Here is a 16,532-nt window from a genome sequence, read left to right as displayed (position 1 = left end):
AGCTGCAGCCAGCCCAGGCTCTGGGTAGCTGCAGCCAGCCCAGGCTCCCATGCCTTGCTTGGCACACATACTGGAGGTTGGTGACCCTTGAGCTAGATCAATACTTAAGGTCCTCCTTTAACTGGAGTCCAGAGCAAATGGGAAGCTTGCTAGGGAGTTGTCTGTGTGTTATGGTCACTGTAAGCTTGGTGAAAACAAACAGGCTATTGGGGTGGGCGGGGAAAGGGGACTTTTTTGGGACCAGGAAGCAACCAACGGGCACCTTCAGGGGAGTTTGCTGCGGAACTTTTGCTTGGAGAAAGGCATATGGCGGGTAGGCAGTGGATTTAAGAGACTCGGAGATGGCTGGAGGACATTGAAATACTAGAGCCACTGCCTGCTCTTGCTCTTCTTGCATCTGAAGCTTATGCAGGCAGGCCGGCTCACTGTTGAAGCTTCCACCTAGGCCCTAGTTTGGTGCTGTGGCCATCCAGTGATAGTAAGATGGAGTGCCTGCAGTGTGAATGCAGTGCCCTGGTGGTGTCCCTCAGGGAGCAGGCAAGAGAGCTACAAAAGGAAGTGGCGAGGCTCCAAAGTGTCCTCAGCCATGAGATGTTCATAGATTTTGATGCTGGAGTTAGACTCTTCAGGACTGTAGAGGACGGACTGCTAGAGGCAGTGCTGGAGAAGGAAAGGGATATGGACTCCCAGGAAGGTAGAAGCTTGTTGCCAGAGGCCACAAGCAAAAGTCTTCATTCCCACCTGCAGTGGCTTGCTCAGAGAACAGACATGGAGCCCTAGCAACAGAAGAGGAGGAGCATGTTCTGTCAGCGGAAGAGGCCAGGCCTCCCCAAGGTTGGGAGGATCAAGACAACTGCCACTAAGAGGAAGCAATGGCTAATGGTGGCTGGTGACTCTTTTTTTTTCTGCAGGGAACAGAGGCATCCAACAGCTGACCTGACCTGTTGTCTCAGGAGGTCGTCTACTTGCCTGGATCTGAGATGTCATAGCTAGATGACTCTCAGTACTACTTCTCTCTACTACTTAATGCTGCTTATTTACATGGGGATCAGTTAATACTGCCAATGGGGACCCTTAGCCGATCAAAGGGACTGGCTACAGGGCTCTGGGTGTAGGGGCAGGGGAGGGTGTGCAGGTGGCATTCTCCTCGATCCTTCCAGTCAAGGGGAAGGGCCCATGCAGGAGTGAATGCATTCTGCAGATCAGTACCTGCTGTACAGATGGTGTTGCCAGCAGGACTTTGACTTTAACCATGGGATGTTCTTCCAAGAAGGATTGCTAGAAAGATGGAAGAGCACTTCACAGATGGATTGCCACCTAAGAGGGAAGAGCATCTTCACAGATAGGCTCACTAACCTAGTGAGGAGGGCTTTAAACTTGGTTTGCTGGGGGATTGAGATCAAAGCCCTGAGGTAAGTGTGGAAGCAAATCACTTGGAAGGAAGCACCAGCAGATGGGGCGGGGGGGCTCTTCATTCTTCCTGAGGAAGTAGGGCAATTGGCTAGTCACCTTGGGTGTCTCTGTGAACGCATGGAGCCTAGCAGGAAGGATTGGAGTCCTTGCACAGTCATGGAATTATGATGTGATTTGAAGCTATAGACTTGGTGTGATTAGCTTGCATGACTGGAGTATGGTCCTGAATTGGTATGAACTGTTCAAGAAGGACAGGCAGGGAAGAAGAGTTGCTTCTTATGTTAAAGAGCTGTATGGTTGCTCAGAGCTCCAGTATGAAACTGGCAATAGGCCTGTGGAAAGTCCCTGGGTTAGGGTCAGGGGAGAGAAACAAGGGTAACGTTGTGGGTGTCTGCTATAGCCCACCAAACCAGGAGGGTGAGATGAATGAGGTGTTCTTCAAATAGCTAGTACATGGCAACTTGGACAGCAGCAGCTATGAAAGATTGAGTTCAGGATCCTGAAGAAAGAAGAAAAGCAGAATAAGGACGCTGGACTTCAGAAAAGCAGACTTTGATGCGTTTTTAGGGAACTAATAGGCAAGGTCACCTGGAAGGCCAGTTTAAGGGGGAAAGGAGTCCAGGAGACCTAGTTTTAATTTTAAAGAAACCTTACTTGGGGTACAGGAACAAATTATTCTGACATGCAGGAAGATTAGGAAGGATAGCAGAAGATCAGCTTGGCTTTACCAGGAACATTTTAGTGAGCTAAAACACAAAAAGGAAGCTCTCAGCTTACACTTGTTGTAAATGATTGTTCAGGCATGCAGGGGTGAAATTAAGAAGGCCAAAGAACAATTCAAGTTGCAGCTAGCAAGGGATGTAAAGGTTAATGAGAAGGGTTTCTACAATTGTTAGTAACAAGAAAATTGGCAAAGAGTGGGTCCCTTACTAAATGGGGAAGGCAATCTAGAGACAGGGTGCGGAAAGGCTGATGTACCTTTTTTACCTTGGCCCTTGCAGGTAAGGTCAGCTCCCAGGCCCTGGCACCTGGCACCACAGTTTGGGGAGGAGGTGAGCAGCCAACAGTGAAAGAACAGGTTGGGGACCATTTAGAAAAGCTGGAAATATCACATCCAGTCCTGTGGACTTTTATGCACCCAAAGCTGCTGAGGGGGCTGGCTATTGTGATTGCAGAATCACTGCTCGTTGTCTCTGAAAATTTTATGGAAATTGGGAAATGTCCTGGATGGTTGGAAAAGGGCAGATATAGTGCTCATCTTGAAGGAGAAGGATCCAGGGCACTACTGATCAATCGGCCTTACCTCAGTGCCTAGAAAAATGGTCTAGTAGGTCTTCAAAGAATCCATTTCTAAGCACTTGGAGAAGGTGATTTAGGAACAGTCAGCATGGGTTCATCAAGGGCAAGTCATGCCTGATTAACCTGATTGCTTTCTATGATGAGGTGACTGGCTCGGGATGTGGGGCAAGCAGTGGACACTATTACACTTTGACTTTAGCAAGGCTTGTTATGGTTTCCCATGATGCTTTTTCAAGCCAGCTAAGAAAGTATGGATTGCGTGAATGCACTCTAAGGTGAATAGAAAACTAGCTGGATCATCAGGCTGAAGGGTAGTGAACTTTGGCTTGCTGTCTAGTTGGCAGCTGGCTTCAAATAGTGCCCCCAGGGTTGGTCCTGGTGCTGGTTTTTTTCAGTAGCTTCATCAGTGGGATGGAGTGCACCGTTGGCAAGTTTTCAGATGGACACCAAGTTGGATGGGAGTAGTAGATACGGTGGAGGTTAGGTCTAAGATTCGGAGAGCTCTCCAAACTGGAGGATTGGACACAAAAAAAACTGAGGCTCAGTAAGGGCAAGTAAAAAGTCCTGCACTTAGAATAGAACAGTCCCATACACCAGTACAGACTGGCTAAGCAGTAGCTCAGCGGAAAAGGACCTAGAAGTTGTGGACAGTAAGCAGTGTGGCGGAATGCCATTTCTGTCTCTTCCCCAAACTCTGCTATCTGACAGTTTGGTTACCATGGTCATTGCAGGCACTTCTGGCCTCATCAGCTTCAGGTAACCCTGAGTTGGATATGTTCCAGAGTGGGGGGGGGGGAGGAACCAGCTTTCTCTGCCTATGTGACCGCCCAACATACCTGGATGGGAGCTTAAACTCCCTATTGTTCTAAGCAATGCCATTATGACAGGGAGGGGGCTAGAGACTCTACCCAGCAACCAGTGATGCATTTCAAATTGGTTGGCTAGCAGCCAACAGTTGCTGGCCTTGGATCAGGTAAATGTGGTCATAAGATCTATATAAGTTAAAGACTGTCCAGGAGGAGGGGCAGTAGCCATGATGAAACCTGTCAGAGAAGCTGGATTGTCTGTACCTCGCTCTCTCTTAAAACTCATGGTGAATGAACTGCTTGCTTCCAGAGGAAATTCTACCTGCCTCTGGATGATATTCATGAGTAAGCTGCTTGAGATCTAATTAAATATATAGCTTGCAGTAACACAGATGTGTAATCAAAGGCTACCATGCCACTGTTTGCTCTAAGGGACTTATCTGATATTACTCTACCCTGTATCCTATTCCAAACATACTCCTTATAACAAATAAAGTTTTCCTCTGTACCTAGCACGGAAAACTTATTGGGAGAGGGTCTAGAGTATGCTTTGGGGGCCTGTTGGTTCGGCTGACTAAGGGAGACCGCTATTTAGCTTCAGACTGAGGGGAAGCACCCCAAGTTCTTGAAGTACCCTCAAGGACCACTAGGCCTGTGTTTCCAGGGGGCATCATCCAAGATCAATCCAGACTCTGGGTGGTGGCAATGTTACCCCCAGTCTAGTGAGTATGCTTCAGAAAGGGGGTTGGCAGGACATGAGGCGCCTCCAGGGAGGCACTCAGAGCTTGGAAGGTGGTTTGTTGCAGGGTGGCTCAGTGCAGGAGCACTCCTACTGGTCTGCCACAAAATGAATGAGCCAACAGTATGCCCTTGTGAAAAAGGCTAACCACATACTGGGCGGCATTTGTAGGATCATTACCAGCAGATTAAGGGAAGTGTTTCTTCCCTTCTGTTCGGCACTGGTGGGGCCACGTCTGGAGTGCTGTGTTCAATTCTGGGCCCCCCACTACAGAAAGGGTGTGAACAAATTGGAGAGTCCAGTGGAGGGCAGCAAAAATTCTTAGGGGGCTGGGGCACATAACTCATGAGGAGAGGCTGAGGGAATTGGGCTTTAGTCAGAGAAGAGAAGACAAGTGAGATTTAATAGCAGCCTTCAACTGCCTGAAGGGCAATTCCAAAGAGGATCAATCTAGACTGTTTTTAGTGGTGGCAAATAATGAAGCAAGGAGCAATGATCTCAAGTTGCAGCAGTAGAAATTCAGGTTAGACATTAGGAAGAACTTTCTCATGAGGACAGTAGTAAAGCACCAGAAAAAGCTACCCAGAGAAGCGGTAGGATCTCCATTCTTGGAAGTTTAAGACCTGGCTAGGTAAAGCCTTGGGTGGGATCCAGTTGGGGGTGATTTGTTTTTTGAGCAGGGGGCTGAACTAGATGACCTCCCGAGGTCCCTTCCAACCCTAATTTTCTACATAAACATTGTGTACTGAATTGGTTGAATGGAAATATGTCACTTGAATATCTGCATAATTGGAACGCTAAAGCACTTATTTCATGTAGAATGTTACACTCCCATACTTGGATCTTACCTATTGTCCCTAAATGGCTTAAAACCAGGGATTGACCTTTGGAACATAGTGAGACTGCCAGCCATATTTGTTTCCATCGAGGAATTTGGAACTCTTGCTCTGATTTCTAGTATTAGTTTGTGTTTTAAAAAATAATAATTTTTATCGTCTTGTGGGTTGGGTGTGTTGTGCTTTTGTTTTTTTCCAACCTGAGGAGAGCCTAGACCTGAGCAACTAAAGTCTGGTAACAGCAACCAGGGATGTTTAGGCCAGTGCCAACTTGGAAGAAGGAAAGGAACTCTCCTTGCATCAAATCACTAATTTACAACAGGTCTTTATTCTGTGCCCTATGCCTGGGGTATTATTTAATCCACACTTCATTGTTTTCCTGTCTTGCAATTTTCCTGAACATAAGCATCCTTTTGGCATGGTTGAAGGACTACAAACTCTCTTAAAGGAGAGCAAACTAAAATTCAAGATGAATCAAGCTTGTAGATTTAACATATTTACTCCTTGCGTTACAGGGAGGTATGCCTACTTCTTAGTACTGTATTCCCTTTTTCTGCCTTCCCAGCTATGTGTGATATAGCTACTAAGGAATTTTGTAGTCATGACGGTCCAACAGACTGCCATGTTCCTGCTTCATTACCTTTTTATATTGGATTAAATGTGATCTGAAGCAGTGGTTGATGTTTCTCTGGAACACATTGTACTTTGACCACAAGTTCTAATACTTCATCTGCAGCTGAAGTCTGACTTCTTAAAATCTGCCGTTTTGGGACTTATTTGCATCAGATGCAATTACACATCAATTGTCAGGGTATTCAGGCTAAAATGTTTAAACTAGAACCCTGGAATGGAATGGTCTGAAGGTGTGTGATAGTTGAGGTTCTGGGCAGATCTTCCTATGATTCCATACTAGAGCAATTTGTCAGTGTTGGGGGTTTTTTTTTTTTCTATTCACTAAACTACATCCAGTCTTCTAAATCGCTTTTCTACTGCCTAGAGCAGTAGTTCTCAACTTTTTTTAGATTTGAGGTACTCCTTGGAAAATGCTGGCTCTTAAGAGTTTTTTATTCATTTTTTTTTTGACTATAGAAAATTAATAGAATAGGTGTGACTTGCTTTGTCAGACTAGCAAGTTCATGATTTTAACGCTGTGGATTCCTACTTAATCTCTGGGCTTTCCTTGTGAAATCAGCTTTGTACATCTAACGGTGCTAAGACTGCCTAGCACCCCAAGGCTCTGTGGCATGCTGGCTGAGAGTTATTGTTCTAGAGACCCATGGACATACCTTCTGCACTGTCAATTTATAAGCACCTACTGATTCTGAACTAGTCTCAAGTGCGGATTACCTGTGCTTAAAAGGGGTGGGTGTGTGTAAATAGATAGGTCTATGGATACTAATGGGTATTTGGGAGCTAATCTCTAACACTTCTTATTCATTCTAGGATATCAATTACCAGCAATGCTATAAACGAGGAGGGATAATTAGTGGTCCTCGGGCAAACTCAAGAGGTAAGGCTATTTAGTTCCCCCCCCCCCCCAACTGTGGAGTAAGACTGAGTATATAATTGCACCTAGAATGGTGACTCTGTTGTTTGTTTGTTTTTGGTTTTTTTAAACAAAACCGAAAAAACAAAAAATTAGTAAAATAAGTCCTAGCAACAATTTGATTTTTTTTGCAAGCAAAGAAGAGTGAGTCTCCGGGATATCAGGCTAGGGTGTCCTCATCATTTATTAAACTGCTGCAATATTGAGTCTGTGTAGGAAGGCGGTTAATACTGAGAACTCTGATTTTCCACTAATCTCCAGTTCTGCTCAGAACAAAACAATTTCTCCAGTAAATCAACAGGAATTTATTCAGTGTGCCAATTCTGTATCAGTCCCACTTTTTTTCAGCCCATGTCTTTGGGTAATCTGTCAAAATTGATCCCAGAAATAAACAAAGAATACCATTTATGTAGGAAATGGATGTGATGTAACTCTGCACCAAAGACTCGGATGCTGTAACTTTTTTAAATTTAGAGGCTTGGGTAGAAAAGCCAAACAAGTGGATTCTAAAACACAACCTTATTGAATCTGAAATGCCTATCTTTTGGAGGGAAAAAATAGTGTAGAATGCATTGTAGCAATCCAAAGAATAATCGTGCTTTAGTTCAGGATGGGGAACTAGCATCTGCTCCTGAGCGAGTGGGAATTGAAGTAAGCCTTAATGACTGTTCAAAGCATAATACAATTTTCTTCTATTGTGAAGAGTAAAATTGTATACATGAAAAAGTGGTTAGTTTATCGTTCAGCAGCCTGTCTAAGGATTTGTTGATGAAATCATTTGAGGTTCTTGTGCATTAAGTTTCAGATGAGAACTGAGGGAAAGAACTTGCTATAATCAGGTAAAATGGAGGACTGTGAAACAACTGCCACTTTTTCAGACTTCCTTCCCCTTTTGGGGGGATGGCAGGGAAGTCTAAAAGATTCTTTTGTAGCTGAGGATTGAGACCATGTACTTGTTCAGTTACTGTTTAAAGAAGCTGGTACTTTTTATAACCCTGCTTCTCTGTGTGCTAAATAAACAGTTGGTGTTCCTTTTATAGAAAAACAAAATTGGCCTTAAGTTTGTTTGAATGATGTGGGGTTTTTTTGTTTTAATTTTTATATTGATGCTATTATGCCACCATAGTTTAACAGAACACCTGTGATTTATCAAATTATCTTCCTGGCTTTCACTTGAGTGAATAGTTGGTTATAAACTTCTATATATCATTATAAAAAGAACTTGTATAAACTACTTACCTTTAGGTTTAGACATGTAAAATTCTTGTGACAGCAGTACTTGGGTCACTCTAGTGAGTGAGGTACTATCAGGAAGGACCTAGTGTTTCAGATGAAGTGCAGTACTGATATAACTTTCACATTATAGCTCCTTCTGAAAGTTTGTCTTGTGCTTGACTCTTGCTTGTTTCTCATCAATGAGCTCTGCTCCAAGTGTTTAAACACTGACTGAAAAATTTATAGGTGGTATGCAATAGTTGGCAAATATCACACCTAAGTATTGACAGCTGCTGCCAAATCCTTTAGGGTGTGGAGTAAGCAACAGTAAGGATTGAAACCAATTAAGTCACTCATGCTTGTTCAGCTTCTTTTTAGCAAGATGGGGTAATGTTAATATTGAATAAAGCTGTTTGCACATACTTTGTCTGTAATAACTACAATACACCCATGTGGAGTAAACCTGCATGTAAAATACAACCTAGCATTGATGGGGTTTTTTTGAAGTGCAGGTTGTAAGCATATTCTGTCCCACTTCTAAAAATTTACGATTGCTAATGATCTTTGACAGCAGGATGGAGTGATTCTTCTCAGGTGAGCAGTCCAGAGCGAGACAATGAAACCTTTAACAGTGGGGACTCTGGGCAGGGAGACTCCCGCAGCATCACCCCTGTCGATGTGCCAGTGACAAGCCAAGCTGCCACAATACTACCAGTGCATGTCTATCCCCTCCCCCAGCAGATGAGAGTTGCCTTTTCTGCTGCTAGAACATCTAATTTGGCCCCTGGAACTCTAGACCAGCCAATTGCATTTGACCTTCTGCTGAACAACCTTGGAGAAACATTTGACATTCAGCTTGGTAGGTTCAATTGTCCAGTGAATGGTACCTATGTATTCATCTTCCACATGCTGAAGTTGGCAGTGAATGTTCCACTGTATGTGAACCTTATGAAGAATGAAGAGGTCCTAGTATCAGCATATGCAAATGATGGGGCTCCAGACCATGAAACTGCTAGTAACCATGCAGTCCTACAGCTCTTCCAGGGGGATCAGATCTGGTTACGTCTGCATCGGGGAGCCATTTATGGAAGCAGCTGGAAATATTCTACCTTCTCGGGATACCTCCTTTATCAGGACTAAAATCCAGTGTTATGTTTACAAAAAAAAAAAAAAAAAGCTGCTCCAAACACCTTGGTGAATGGGAAGGGGGTGGGGGGTGGAAACTAGCTTTGCACTTAACACTGACTTCACAGAAGATACGTGGTTCCATTATTGGGAAGTGGCGGTCTTACTTTGCAAGGTGAAATCATGGAGTTGGGTTACTGAATCAGCACTAATTTGGCACTTTATCAATTGTGATGTAGCCTTGCTAGTAAAGCTGTGAATGTATATTGTTTGCACTTACCTTAAACTGTATTAATGTCCAGCTTACTACACTACTGATATGATTGCCTCAAGTATGGGCTATTTGCAATGCCTTGTTGTGCCTCAATAAAACAAGTTAATATGCATTTTAGTATTAATCTTGATAGTTGTCTTTATTGATTTTAAAAATATTCAAAACTTGGTCTAGTAACTCAGTGTGATGCATACTGCATGTAGTCTTACTCTGAAAGTGGTTGTCAGTCCATCACTTTCCAAAACTCTGGGTGAATTGTTTTAAGACCATTGGGTCATGTTTGTTTTCTAGTGAAGCAGTCTGTTCTCAAGAGTTAGTCCTACTGTATGCAAACCTTGCGCTACAGTTCATGTTAAAAGATGAAAGCTAACTAAGAAATGCCTCCTGCCTCAACAGTGTTTTGCATATTTTTATTGTACAACTGTTGTTCTGCATTACTTAGACTAAGTGTGTGCATGACTGCCACTGACTGGACAGAATATCATACTGATTTTAAAAGCTGAAAACAATTCAAAACTTCTGGTATTCTAAGCTAGTAGTTCAGTCTTTGTTCTTGCTAGCTTCCAAAATATCATGCCAGTATTTCTTATTAGACATAACTGAGCCTCTAAATCTGGCTAGATGAGTGAAACAAGGTACTATTATCATATCAATTATTTACCTAACTTTCAGACTGTGAATGCCTGTGTCTGAAGGAACTGCAGTGTTGGGCACCAAAAGGCAATAGAACGTAGTGCTACAAATGCATTTTGTAAAATTGCTTTCTGTAGTTCAGTGTTTTGTCAATCCCTTCGTAATGCAGAATTCCTCCAGGGGTGGAAAGCACTGGTGGAGGTGGCTGTGGTAACAGCAGCCTTATCTATACTTTTTTTTTTTTTCCCTTTGCCAGTATACTTTGTTTAGGTCCTGGCTAAAGTGCAGCTTGATGCATAATTCTCCAGATAAACTGATAACAAGAAAAATACATCTGTTTCCTGCTTCATAAGCTATAGTAGAAGTAAAACACAGAATACAACAAATCTTGGGTAAAGCTGCTGCTTCTGTTTTTCCAGCTTGTTTATAGTAGTCATATTTAACTACATTGTTTTGAACCTTAATTTTGTAGTATCTGAAGTAGACTGTCATCAATTAAACTTCATGCCTTTCTGAAGGAGTCTAGTCTCCAGGGTACCACCCTGTCTTTCTTTCCACCCTAATTGGCTAGGCTTTTGTTTTTAACAGTGAGTTACCTGGCATCTGTTCTTTAAAGATCTTGGGCTGTTTTGTGATTTTGTTTTTTGATCCAATAAGGGCATTTCTCACTTGGTTTCACTAGGCAAATTTTGGTGAAAGAACAAGTTGTGGACTACTTAGAAAAGTTGGACATGTATAAGTCCATGGGGCTGGATGGGATGCACCCGGATGCTGAGGGAGTTGGCTGATGTAATTGCGGAAGTGTTGGCCATCATCTTTGAAAACTCATGGTGACCCAGGAGAGATCCGAGATAATTGGAAAAGGGCAAACATAGTGCCCATCTTTAAGAAAGGGAAGAAGGAAGACCCAGGAAACTACAGACCAGTCAGCCTCACTTCAATCCCTGGAAAAATTGTGTAACAGATCCTCAAGGAATCCATTTTTAAGCACTTGGAGGACAAAAAAAGTGATTTAGGAACAGTTGGCATGGATTCACCTGGGGCAAGCTGTGCCTGACCAACCTTGATTGGTGCTGGATGTGGTGTATCTTGATTTGATTTTATTTTTTTATTTAGCAAGGCTTTTGATTATAGTCTCCCACACCATTCTCACAGGCAAGCTAAGGCAGTATGGGCTGGATGAATGGACTTTAAGGTGGAGAAAACTGGCTTGAGGATTGGGCTCAGAAGTAATCAATGGCTTGTCTAGTTGGCAGCCAGTATCAGTGGGGTGCCCCAGGGGTCAGTTCTGGAGCTAGTTTTGTTCAAGGTCTTCATCAACGACCTGGAAGATGGCATAGAGTACTCCCTCAGCAAGCTTGCAGATGCTGCCAAGCTGTGGGGAATAGAAAATATACTGGAGGGTAGGGCTAAGATTCAGAGAAACCTAGACAAATGGGAGGATTTAGGCCTAAAGGAATCTCATGAGATTCAACGAGGACAAATGCAAAGTCCTGCACATGAGATGGAATAGTCCTATGCACCAGTACAGGGTAGGGACCGAGTGGCCAAGCAGTAGCTCTGCAGAAAAGGACCTTGGTGTTACAGTGGACAATAAGCTGAATATGAGCCAGCACTGACCCCTAGTTGCCAAGAAAGCTAATGGCATACTGAGCTGCACTGGTAGGTGTGTTGCCAGTAGGTCAAGGGAAGTGAATATTCCCCTCTCTTCAGCACTGGTGAGGCCATATCTGGAGTACTGTGTCTAGTACAGTTTTGGGCCTCCCACTACAGAAAGGATGTGGACAAATTTGAAGAGTCCAGCAGAGGGCAATAAAATGATGAGGAGGCTGGGGGATCTGGGCTTATTTAGTAGGGCTGGGTGATGCTTCGGTCACTAATTTCAATTCGGAGGAGATTTGGCCTGATTCAGTGACCAGATCTCTGAATCCAAGACCCATTAATCTCTCCGAATTGATCTGGAGGCTTCTGATTCCAATTTGGAGAGATTCAATGATTCAGATGTAGACACCGCTTTATGTTGGGGGGGGGGGGTGGGTTTTCTTCATACCTCAAGGAGATGCTGGGGTGGGTGGAGCATCCCATGGGACTTGGGGGGGTGGGGGGGGTGTCTCAAGTATGCTTATTGGTGGACCCAGAAGTGAACCAGAAGCACTTCTGGGTCTGCTGTGCAGTGCATGGCGGTCCCCCCCACCCCCACAGCTTGGTGACTAGTGCCTCCTAGGTTTGGGAGGGTACTGGGGGTCCCCCTGTAGCCAATTGCCAAGCTGGGGTGGGGGGGTCCCCCACATGCTCAGTGGCAGCACCAGAAGTGGACTGGGAGTACTGCTGGTCCAGTTCCAGGTCTGCTGCCATGTCATGCCCCCCAGCCCCAGGGGATGCTGCATCTGCCTCACCATCTCAGCATTCATGAGCTGTGCCTGGTGCCTCAAGGTATGTAGAAAAAACATAAACCTGTGTTTATGGCCAAATCACTGATTCTCCAAATTTATAATCAAATTTTCAGACTTGGATTTGGCCAAATTGAATTGGACAGTGATCTGAATCAACAAATTGAATTGCTATCCCCCAAATTGGGCTGAATCCGAATAGAATATGCCTGCTTCGCACACCCCTATTTAGTCTAGAGAAGAGAAAATTGAGAGGTGAAGGCTATTATTAAATCACCTCTCAAAATCAACTGGGGGATTCACAAGAGGATGGAGTTAGACTGTTCTCGGTGGTGACAGATGACTGAACAAGGAGCAATGGTCTTAAGTTGCAGCAAGGGAAGTCTAGGTTTGATTAATTAAAAATTTTCTTGCTAAGAGGGTAGCAAAGCACTGGAACAGGTTACCCAGAGGTTGCAGAATCTTCATCCTTAGAGGTTTCCAAGACCTGGCTAGACAAAGCTTTATCTGGGATGGTCTAGTTGGGGCTGGTCCTGGTTTGAGCAAGTGTTGGACTAAATTAACCTGAGGTCCCCTCCAACCCTAATTTTCTAGGATTCTAAGCTTCCTTCCCCTCCCTCCTTTTTTTTTTTTTTTTTCAGTCTTCCATGGCTCTTCAAAATTTGCTAATAGTTCAGGGACTTGGCAAATTTCCCTAATGCTATAAAATGCAGGCATTTGAAACTCCTAATTTTGTTAAAGAGCCAGATTTGCCTTTTAATTCCCATATTTAATTGTGCAAACAACTCTGTCAGTGTACCCAGCCTTTGAGATTTGGGCAGGAACCTACCAGTGGGTAGTAGGTTGCTGGCAGTTAAATTCAAAACTCTTCCTGCCCCCTCGTGCCCCCCCCCCCAAATTTTGGGCAGATCTGTTATGCTAGCATATTGCTAACCAGAATGCATCATGTAATGCATCTCGATGCTTAGAAAGAGAAAAATAAACACAGCCTATAGCACCAGGTGCTTGCAGGCCTATATGCTTTTAATTTGTAACTCTTCTAGGCCTCTAAAGCTATTCTTGATTCTACTGAATCCCTTCTAGTTTGTGCAATTAAATAAGTCGGTGATTGATTGAGCATTCATTCCTTGATTTATAAAGTACTGCTTTTTAATCCCTTGTGCGCATTCCACGTCTTTCACCGGGGATGAAATTTTTGTCATAGCTGAAGTCCATTTAATTCCAATCAGTTACTGCCATTTGAAAGGGAGCAACAGGTGCTCTCCTACTTGCCTTATGTCCTTGATATGAAACTGTTACTAGCTAACCACAGTTTGTCCCTGGGAGACTTAGTCTGACTTCATAAGATTCATGTTTCTTTGCTCCATGCTTCTTAAATTTTCCTCCATGCTCCAGCCATAGTCTTGACAACTTAATATTGCGCACTTTTTTTCCTGGGTCTCATGCTTATTTCTTGCAGAGTCTTTAGCTTTAAGTGCAGCTTGCATTTCGTTACTCCCAAACATTGCAAAGGTTATAGAAATCAGTGGACATGTCTAGTAGGTGTTTTATGTCCCAGCTGATGGTAAGTAAAATTTAACTTGCCAAAGCATGACTTGTTTTTTTAATGTAACTCCTGTCTCCCCAAATGCCTTCCATTTGCTAATTTCAGATTTTTATTTTATTTTTTTAACTAGTATCTATACTAGTGAGTGAGCAAACTCCCAAAGGTTTGTAGACTATATGGAAGGCTTAAACAAAATTCTCCCCATTCCACTCATTTGCAATACATAATATATTTAGGGGAAAAAAAAAAGCACGGTCAAATAGACTACAAAGGTTAATGGCTATGCCAAGGAGCGGTTCAGTTCTTATCCATCAGAAAGCTTAAATGTACTGAAAAACACTAGTTGAAGAGAATATCAATATTGGCCAATACAAAATTAAGTAATTGTGGATGGTTCTAAAAAGCTCAGTTCATGAAGCTTAGCAACTTGACTAGTATAAACACTAGTGCAATTTCAGCTGTTGAACTTGTTTGCCACTAGTTCTTAAATGCCTAAAGTATGTGGCTTTAGTGAAAGCCATAAAAATGTAAGAAATTAAAAAAAAAAACAACCTATGAATTTCAGATATGAATAGTCTTATTAATACTGTCCTGGGATATCTGCCAGCAAATGCATGCCATAGCAAATTTTGCAAGTGACAGCACTAATGTAAATTAAGTCATCCTAGTTCCCAGTGTCTTCCAACTGGGAATCAATCTGCAGGAGTAAACTCATCAAGCTGTTGGAGTCTTGTTGCTTGCAATTATGTATTATGTGCATCTGAACTTTCGTTACTTTCAAACTTTTTAATTAAAGTTCTTCAGGGCAGATGCAGTTGAAGCTAGTATGTCAAACAGAACCCAGCATTGCATGTTTTGACAGTTCTCCAAAAGTAAGGAACATTACTCTTGATTTTGGAGTAAAGTGGCTGTCCTAAATGCTCAAACTATGTAGACTTTGTTGCTTACAAATTAATGTACCTTCATGTTTTTTAAAGGGTCTGTGTTCTGGTCTCTTTTTTTCCCCCCCTCCTCTTGCACCCCAACTAGCTACATTGGTGGCAAGTTTTCCAAAGTGCATCAGGTAATATACAAATGATCATCTACTGAGCTTAACTTTTAACTTACTTGAATATCTAAAGTCTAATTTGAGACTTAGATCCATAGTAATCTTTTTTGGAAGACATTTTAATAGGTAAGTTTTGTGACTTTAAAATGTTTAAGCACTCTGGGTGTGGTATAGGGTTACTATATATTTTCACATACTTAAATATTCCCCCTCTCAACCACTATGAGTTTAGAGAGCTGATCTTGAATTACTACACTGCTAATGTGTGGGTTTATGCAAAGCTCCCATTCAGATTTTTAGATTCTGTAAATTTCATAGGGTGTTACACTGTTTCAATACTTTTGCTGGATACTACATGTGTTTAAACTGTCCATCTTCACTAATTGCTGGAGGTTCCTGGACACCTACTGTCTGCCCTGCAAGGTAAGGCAGTTAGCATCTGGTTCTGCCTCCATGTTGAGTGACTATTGTCCTAAGTTTCTTTTAACTTACTCTTATTTTAATGAATAATATTGCAAACTTGAGTTTACTATACCGCCAGCCTTTGGAAAACAAATTGACTCAAGACTCTTCTCTTTCTTTCAGGCCATGCAAATGTGAGGCAGAGGGTATGAGTGACCAGTTTTATAGCTGACCTTTTTCATTTGGTTAAAAAAAAAAAAAAAAAAAAATCCCCGTCCAGCTATGCTGAGGTACAACTGCGGTGCTCTCATCCTTATGACCTGTTGGCTCCAACTATTTATGTTCAACACAGAACAACTACAGCTACTTTAACAGAATGATCAGTGGATAAGACTACATCAGCATTTTGACTACAAGCAAAGCTTAACTACCTTCTGCAAACTTGTCTTGCTAGTCCAGAGGCTAAATGACAGATCCCATAGTTTACCCCCTGGGTGGGGCAGAACTTTGGAGTCTCTATCAAGGGACAAGAAATCCACTTACTATGCTACTGGGAGGCAGTCTGGTTTATTACTGTACAGTGACTAGATCAGATCTTTCCATGTAGATGTGTGAATAACTTTCTGGATATTTGTTTCAACTATAGATAGGCATATTAAAACAGCCCATAAGTTTCATAGCCGCTGTCTGAAGTTCTTTTAGCGCTCTGTAGCCTGCAAATATAAGAGAGCACTAATTTCTCTAGAATTTATTCAAACTTGATAAATGGGCAGCTCTAAGCAAAGCTTTTACAATGGTACAAATGGGCAAAAAGTGCTATTAAAATTTTCCATTTTAAACTTCTATTACACAACCTTATTTTCAGTAACTGCTGTACTAAAATTCACAACTACTTTTGAATACAGATAAAGGCTTCTAAGGTTACAAGAGAGACTTTGAAGGTGTGTAATGTTGAAAATGTTACTTAGCAGCTGAGGAAGTAGAGCTGTGTTATAGTTGCATCATCCTAAATTTTCAAGAAGTACTTCATGGTTCTGTGTGCCTAATCTCAAATACTTGCAGAACTCTCATTTTTAAGTGATGCAAAAATGGTATCTAATGCATTGAGTGTAACTACTACCTTCACTTCCAGTAAGCTATTGTAATGCACATAGTTGCCGTTTGTTTGTTTGTTTGTTTGTTTGTTTGTTTGTTTGTTTGTTTGTTTGTTTGTTTGTTTGTTTGTTTGTTTGTTTGTTTCTGTTACTGCTTTAATGCGCT

The 16,532-nt window shown here is 42.4% G+C and overlaps 1 protein-coding gene across 5 annotated transcripts in view; it reads left to right on the top strand.

Moving 5' to 3' along the window:
- CAPRIN2 (caprin family member 2) overlaps positions 1 to 15,951 on the top strand; it is a 76,565-nt gene extending 60,614 nt beyond the window's left edge. For 3 of the 5 annotated variants that reach the window (XM_019544616.1, XM_019544614.1, XM_019544618.1), the window contains 2 exons: positions 6,537 to 6,603; positions 8,426 to 9,370. In XM_019544616.1, coding sequence (XP_019400161.1) covers positions 6,537 to 6,603; positions 8,426 to 8,994 — 636 coding nt within the window. In that variant the 3' untranslated portion in view covers positions 8,995 to 9,370. Of the gene's footprint in view, positions 1 to 6,536; positions 6,604 to 8,425; positions 9,371 to 15,455 lie in introns of those variants that run through there. The other 2 variants (XM_019544617.1, XM_019544615.1) reach the window with 2 other exon arrangements.
- The last annotated feature ends 581 nt before the right edge of the window (positions 15,952 to 16,532 follow it).

Source organism: Crocodylus porosus, unplaced genomic scaffold, assembly GCF_001723895.1.
Source record: "Crocodylus porosus isolate Cpor-Errol unplaced genomic scaffold, CroPor_comp1, whole genome shotgun sequence".
NCBI classification, from domain to species: domain Eukaryota; kingdom Metazoa; phylum Chordata; order Crocodylia; family Crocodylidae; genus Crocodylus; species Crocodylus porosus.
This window is presented reverse-complemented; position numbering and strand designations above follow the sequence as displayed.